Source organism: Orycteropus afer, unplaced genomic scaffold, assembly GCF_000298275.1.
Source record: "Orycteropus afer afer isolate SDZICR_OR568_19922 unplaced genomic scaffold, OryAfe1.0 scaffold00605, whole genome shotgun sequence".
NCBI lineage: Eukaryota > Metazoa > Chordata > Mammalia > Tubulidentata > Orycteropodidae > Orycteropus > Orycteropus afer.
This window is the reverse complement of record NW_006922192.1, coordinates 1,236,913-1,244,637: the sequence shown is the minus strand read 5'-3', so window position 1 is coordinate 1,244,637 and position 7,725 is coordinate 1,236,913. Positions and strand designations below refer to the sequence as shown.

General features: G+C 49.9%; 1 protein-coding gene across 1 annotated transcript in view; it reads left to right on the top strand.

Moving 5' to 3' along the window:
• Window positions 1-7,256, top strand: part of AFAP1 (actin filament associated protein 1) — a 140,538-nt gene extending 133,282 nt beyond the window's left edge. The window contains exon 17 of the mRNA XM_007956306.1: window positions 7,230-7,256. Within this exon, the coding sequence (XP_007954497.1) occupies window positions 7,230-7,256 (27 nt within the window). The remainder of the gene's footprint in view (window positions 1-7,229) is intronic.
• Window positions 7,257-7,725: the final 469 nt, after the last annotated feature.

The window sequence follows — 7,725 nt, the reverse complement described above, 5'->3', positions numbered from 1 at the left end:
CGACACCACAGCCACACGCCCCGACACCACGTCCACACGCCCGACACCACGTCCACACGCCCCGACACCACGTCCACACGCCCCGACACCACGTCCACACGCCCCGACACCACAGCCACACGCCCCGACACCACGTCCACACGCCCGACACCACGGCCACACGCCCCAACACCACGTCCACACGCCCGACACCACGGCCACATGCCCCGACACCACGTCCACACGCCCTGACACCACGTCCACACGCCCTGACACCACATCTGTGGGCCCCAGACCCCTATGTCCATATGCCCCTGGCTGCCACGTCCATGTCCCCTTGACCCCCATGTCTGTGTCCTCCTGGCCCCCATGTCCACATCCCCCTGACACCCACAGCCCTGTGCCCCTTACCTCTATGTCTGCATCCCCCAACTCCCCACGTTTGTGTCCCCCTGAACCCCGAGTCCATGTCCTCCCCGCTTCTGTCTGTGTTGCCCCGGCCCCACGTCCACAGAGAGACTGATGTTTGTTCTGGTGGTTTCCACGGCCAGTGCTCTGACCTGAGGCCGCTGTTCCTTCTTCAGCAGCGAGATCCCAGGAGTAAAAATGATGTGGGGGTGGGGCCCCCCATCTCCACCTTCACCAGGTGGACAGACAGTCCAGACCAACAGCCTATGGCTGAGTCCTGTGCGGCAGAGCTCAGACATGGCGCCACCTTCCAGCCTTTTATCGACTCTGACACCAGCCGTGCTCCCACAGCACTCAGTGCTCCTCTGCTGGGTTCGATAATTTGTTATAAAGGCCACACAGAGCTCACAGACAATCCTCACAATGGTGGGACTTACTAGGGAAGTGACAGGTTACAGTCCAGGACATAGTTCTCCAGTCAGGACAGCAGCTTCTCAGCTGTGCCCCCAGGCAGGGCTCTCTCTGCCCTCAGCCCTTTGGCCTTTGCACTGCCCGAGCAAAGCTCTTTAGCTCCACTGATAAGTGTCCAGTGGTACCCACTCCACCAGGAAGTCTTCTGCCCAAAGGCACTCAGCCTTCTCGCTCCATGAGTGAGGACGCCCACCGCACCACCTCCTGCCGGTCTCCTGGTTCTGCCACCGTTTCCCCTACCACTAGGTCTCTCTGTCTCTCATCATCTTTGTCATGTCTCTTGATCTCTTGACAGCTCTCTTGTCTCCTGAGTCCAGGAGGTTCCCAGCACAGGGACCCTGGATCCAAAAGACACACTCTGTTCCTATCTCTTCTTGGTCATAGTCAGATCTCTCTGCCCTCCTCTGGGAGGGCTCATTTGAAGCCTAGTAGGATAGCAAGCCAACCAATCCATTCGTTAGGGTTCCATACACCTTATTTGCATGGTCTCACCCCCACAAGGGTGCCATGCACCTTATTTGCATTATTAGCAAGCTATCCAATCCCCTTGGTGGGCCACAAGCACCTCATTTGCATAGTCCCACCCAGTCACCTGATGGCAGTTATAAGACTATGGGAAGAAGGGCCGCATGAAGAGGACCCATCACACCACAGGGCAAAGCCCATGTCAGGGTGTTCAGTGCCACAGAGCCCATCAGCACCCACCGTCCTGGGAGGTGGAACATGGCCGAGGTGTCTCCTGTACAGCCAGCGTTAGGACTGGGGGTGCAGACCCTCAGGGGGAGGCAGTCAGTGAAAGCGTGGTTGTCACACCTTATAATTCTTGTCATACCTTAAAATCCCTATTCCACCTTCTAATTATACTTTATCATTCTTACAATAACCTTTCAATTCTCACAACAATTCTGTTTCCTATGATAGTTAGGATACCTAACAAGTCTTATAACACTTTATAATTCTCCAGCTGTTGCTGTTAGGTGTTCTGCAGAAAGTTCAAACTCACAGCCGCCTCACACACAACAGCACGAAACCCTGCCTGGTCCCGTGCCAGCTTCACAACCATTGCTATGTTTGACCCATCGTGGCAGCCACTCGGTCACTCCCTCTCATTGAGGGCCTTGCCCTTCTTCATCAACCCTCCACTTCACCAAGTATGGTGTCCTTCTGCAGGAACTGGGACCTCCTGATGGCGCACCTGAAGTACATGAGACCAGCTCTCACCATCCTCAGTCCCAAGGGGCATTGTGGCTGGACTTCTTCCAGGACAGATCTGTCTGCTCTTCTGCTAGCCCATGGTGTAGTCAGCATTCTTCACTAACATCACAATTCAAGTGCATCAACTCCTCTTCGGTCTTCCTTCCTCACTGTCCAACTCTCACATGCGTATGAGGCAATTGAAATACCATGGCTTGGATCAGGCACAGCTTAATCTTCCAAGTCAAACCTTTGCTCTTTAACACTTCCAAAAGGTCTTTTGCAGCAGATTTGCCCGATGGCATACGTCATCTGATTCCCTGACTGCTGTTTCCGTGAGTGTTGATTGTGGACCCAAGTCAAATGAAATCTCTGACAACTTCAGTCTTTTCTCCATTTATCATGGTGCTGCTTATTCATCCAGTTGTGAGGACTTCTGTTTTCTTTATGATGAGGTGTAATCATAGTGCAGACTGTAGTCTTTAATCTTCATCAGTCAGTGCTTCAAGTCATCATCACTCTCAGCAACAAGGTTGTGTCTTCTGCATGTCACAGGTTGTTAATGATTCTTCCTCCAATCCTGATGCCACGTCCTTCTTCATATAGTCCAGCTTCTTGGATTATTTGCTCAACATATAGATTGAATAAATGTGGGGAAAGGATACAACCCTGACCCCCTCCCTTCCCTATTTTAAAGCATTCAGTGTCCCCTTGTTCTGTTCAAATGACAGCCTCCTGGTCTATGTACAGGTTCCTCATGAGCACAATTAAGTGTTTGGGAATCCCCTTCTCAGTGTTATCCATAATTTGTCATGATCCACACAGTTGAATCTTTTGCATAGTCAATAAAACACAAGTGGACATGTTTCTGGTAGTCTCTGCTTTCAGCTAAGATCCATCTGACATTAGCAATATCGTTTGTTCCACGTCCTCTTCTGAATCCAGGTTGCATTTCTGGAAGTTCCCTGTCAATACACTGCTATGACCGTTTTTGAATTGTCTTCAGCAAGATTTTACTTGCTTGTGATATTAATGATATTGTTCCATGATTTCCACATTCCGTGGGATCCCCTTTCTTTGGAATGGGTACAGATATGGATCTCTCCAGTCAGTTGGCCACATAGCTGTCTTCCAAATCTCATGGCATAGCCAAGTGAGTGCCTCCAGTGGGGCATCCACTTGTTGAAACATGTCAATGGGTTTCCTGTCAATTACTACAGACTTGATTTTTTTTTTTAATTGTGATTTTGGTGGAAGTTTACAGAGCAAATTCATTTTCCACACAGCAGCTCACATATACTTTGTCTCGTGACATTGATTGCAATTTCCCACAGTGTAACAGCTCCCTTCTCACTTCCTCCTCATGGTTACTTCTTCCCTGTGTCCTTCCCTCCATGCACTCCTGCCCCCCGAGCTGTCTCCCTGTGCTTACACAGTCCTTCTATTTTCCCATGATTGATCTCTCCAAGGAGTGTATCTACCTCAGGTAAATGTTCCACTCATATGCCTGTCTCTTGTTAGTCTAGAAGCCACAGGAGTGGGTTCAATTCCAGACCTGAAGGGCAGCTAGGGGCCATAGTCTCAGTGGTTCCACCAGGCTCTATCAGACCAGCAAACCTGATCATTTTTTTTTTTTTTAATTTTGAGTTTTGTTCCACATTGTTCTCCCACTCATCCAGGATCTCCTACACAGATCCCCCTCTGAGTGGTTGACAGTGGTAGCCAGGCACCATCTAGTTCTTCTGGTCTCATGGTCATATAAGCTGAGGATTGCATGGTGTACCAGTCCCTTGAATTAATTGTTTCCATGTGTCTTTGGTCTTCTTCATTCTTCTTTGCTCTAGAAGAGAAGAGACCCATCATTGCATCTAGATGGCCGCTTGCAAGCTTTTAAGATCTTAGTCTCTAGTCACCAAAGTAGGATGTGGAACAATGTTTTTATGTGTGTGTTATGCCAGTTGAGCTTGATGTCCCTTGTGACCATGGTCCCAAGCCCACAGGTCCAACTACTCACTCCCTTTGGATAGCTGGCTGTGGCCAAGAAATCACCATAACCATGTCCCTTGCAGCTCTACTATATACCCGGACATTCTTACAGAGATACAAATATGCATGTAGAAACATTGTCTACCAACCTTATACATGGTCTTGGGCACACTCCCCTTCACAGACATACCTAATAGTTCAGCCTGTCCACCCATCTATCCACCTGTATCCCCGTGTTTGCCTTCACTGATAACACAGCACTGTATCTTGGTGTCTGCACCTCTCACGCACCTCTCTCTGTCTTCTTCTTCCTCAATGCCATCAAGTTGATCACTCACATCTAGTACATTGCCCTTCTCTTCACCCAAATCAATACCTGTCTCTACCTATCTAATGGTGTTCCCTCCATTCCCCTCCCACCCCTGGTAACCAACAAAGACAATTTCCTTCCATAGATAAACCTTTCCTTGAATAACGAACTAATACATATTTGCCTTTCTGTGATTGACTTATTTCACTCAGCATAGTGTCCTCCTGGAGCCCTGTTTTTCACCAATTCCTTCAATGCAGCTTTGACTTCTTCCTGGTTCTTGATCATGTGCTACCTCCTGAAAGGGTTGAAAGTTGACCAGTTCTTTTTGGTGCAGTGACTCTGTGTATTCCTTCCATCTTCTTTTGATGGTTCCTGCATCATTCAACATATTGCCCACAGAATCTTAAGCAACTTGAGGCTTAAATTTTTTCTTCAGTTCATTCAGCTTGAGAAATGCTGAGCATGTTCTTCCCTTTTGGTTTTCTAACTGGAGATCTTTGCACGTTTCATTATAATTGACTTTGTCTTCTCGAGCTGCTCTTGGAAATCTGTTCAGCTCTTTTACCTGTCATTTCTTCCATTTGTTTTAGATCCTCTCCACTCAAGAGCAGGTTTCAGAGTCTCTCCTGACATCCATTTTGGTCTTCTCTTCCTTTCCTTTCTTTTTAATGACCTTTTGCTTTCTTCATGATGTTCCTGATGTCATCCCAGAACTCATTGGTTTTCAGTCCTTGGTGTTCAATGCATCAAATCTGGTCTTCGCCAGAAGCAGACCATCAGCCTCTCCCTCCCCATGTCCAGTGCCCCCTGGGGCTTTCCTTCCACACAGACCGTTCTGAGCTGTGTTTGAACACGGCCTCCATTTCTGCTTCCACCATCGCTCTTCCTGTGGGTTATTTTCCCTCCCTTCTGCTCCTCCCTCGTTTCCATTTCTGTTTTGTCAAATAACAGTGTGACTTTGTCCTTGACATTAAACAGTTGTATATACTTTTTTTAAAAAATCTGTTCTTCAGATGGTCTCTAAATTCATGTGGGATACAATGAAGGCCATATTTTGGCTCTTGTGGACTTGGTTTAATTGTTTTCAGCATCAAGTTGAACTCGCATATGAGCAGTTGATGGTGTGTTCCACAGTCAGCTCCTGGCCTTGTTTTGATCGGTGACATTGAGCTTTTCCATCACCTCTTGCCACGGTCGTAGTCAGTCTGATTCCTGTGTACTCCATCTGGCGAGGTCCATGTGTATAGTATAGCCACCATTTATGTTGTTGAAAAAAGGTATTTGCAATGAATAAGTTACTGGTCTCACAAAATTCTGTCGTGCGAACTCCAGTGTCATTTCTGTCACTGACGCCATATTTTCCAGCTCAATGATTCTGTTTTGTTTCCAACTTTTGCATTTCAATCACCAGTAATTATCAATGCATCTTGATTACATGTTTGATCAATCTCAGACTGCAGATGTTGATAAAAATCTTCAATTTCCTCATCCTTGGCTTTGGTGGTTGGTGTGTAAATTTGAATAATAGTTGTATTAACTAGTCTTCCTTGTAGGTGTATGGATATTATCCTATCACTGACAATATTGTACTTCAGGACAGATCTTGAAACATCTTTTGTGATGATGAATGCCACGCCATTCCTCTTCAGTGGCATTCCCGGCACACTAGATCCTATGGTTGTTTGATTCAAAATGGCCAAAACCGGTCCATTTCAGCTCCGGAAGACATGGGAAAACCTTTGAGGGTCAGTAGCCTGGGGCTGGGTCTCCCAGGACAAGCAGAGGGGGTCGGCAGCCACCAGGTGGGGCAGGCTGGCACCGGCCACAGATGCACCTGCAGGAGGAAGCGCTGGCTGGTCTGGCAGAGGGTGGGCTGCTCTGGCCTCATCATGGGTCCTGGACCAGCCACTGAGCCCTGTTGAAGCTCCGCTTCCTCATGTATAATGTGGCAGTCCCCTTGACCTTGAAGGTTCTGCAGGACTCAAGATGACCCCACTGCTGCGGAGTCGATTCTGACTCATAGAGCCCCTGTACAACAGAGTCAAAGGGCCCAGAGCGTTTCCTAGGCTGTCAATCTTCAGGGAAGCAAAGCCCAAACCACACCTACTGCCGTGGAGTCGATTCCAACCCACAGCGCCCCTAGAGGACAGAGTGGAACTGCCCACAGGGTCTCCAAGGCTGTCAATCTTCACGGAAGCAAAGCTCAAACCACACCCACTGCCGTGGAGTCCATTCTGACCCACAGCGCCCCTAGAGGACAGAGTGGAACTGCCCACAGGGTCTCCAAGGCTGTCAATCTTCACGGAAGCAAAGCTCAAACCACACCCACTGCCGTGGAGTCCATTCTGACCCACAGCGCCCCTAGAGGACAGAGTGGAACTGCCCACAGGGTCTCCAAGGCTGTCAGTCTTCACGGAAGCTGACAGGCTCTTCTTTCTCCCATGGAGTGGCTGGTGAGTGAACTGCTGAGCACTTTAACCACTGAGCCACTGTACAGGGAGAGTCATGTCCAGGGTGCAGCCTATCTCCTGGCCCCTGTGGTCTGGGCTGTGGCCCTGTGGTGATTGTGCACAGGGTGGGCTCTGTAGCTGGGGCCCAAGAGAAGATGATGTCCAAGTGCCTGCCAATGTCGTGTAGACACCACACTCTCTGAGTCCCTCAGAAGAAAGGTCTGGTGATCTTGCAAAAAAGCAGCCATTGAAAACCGTGTGGCACGCACTTCTGCCCTGACACTCACAGGGGCACCAGGTTCCGAGCCCACTCCCTGGGAACTGGTTTCTTTCGGCTCCTTGTGTCCTGTGGTCACGGGAGGTACTGTGTCCGTGTCCGCCAGACCCCTTGCCATGCTGTGTGGCTGACCTCTTGCTCTCTTTGTTAGGAGTGGGAGCTGAAGAACGGAACCTAGGAGGCCACGGAGGCTGCAGCTGCGGGAGGCGTCGGACCCTCACACGATGTCATCATCGCTGACACAGGACACAGGATGCTCCACCCAAAAGTGGTGCCATGCGGCCCCCGAGGGATTGGCAGCAACCTGACGCCAGGGCCTCGGCCCGCGAGCTTGCGTTCCTTCTGCCTAAATGGTGCCCTTTCCAAACCACACATTTGTCCCTTTGGTCTCCAGCTTCCTTGTGAGCAACCGAACCACGGAGGAAGGAGAACATGTTGTCCAGGCGTCGCGGGCAGACGAGGAGAAGGCCCGTCCTTCTGGTAGTCCCATGATTGCCTGACCCAATTTCAACCTGCCCAGGACTGAGTTCCACGGACCAGTGAGCCCGGGAAAGACCCGGACTCACAGGGAGAGATTAGGCTCAGCCCCCTGTGGCCACCACTCCGGCTGCAACAGGGGCCCGGCAAGCGAGCGTTGCCTTGTGGGC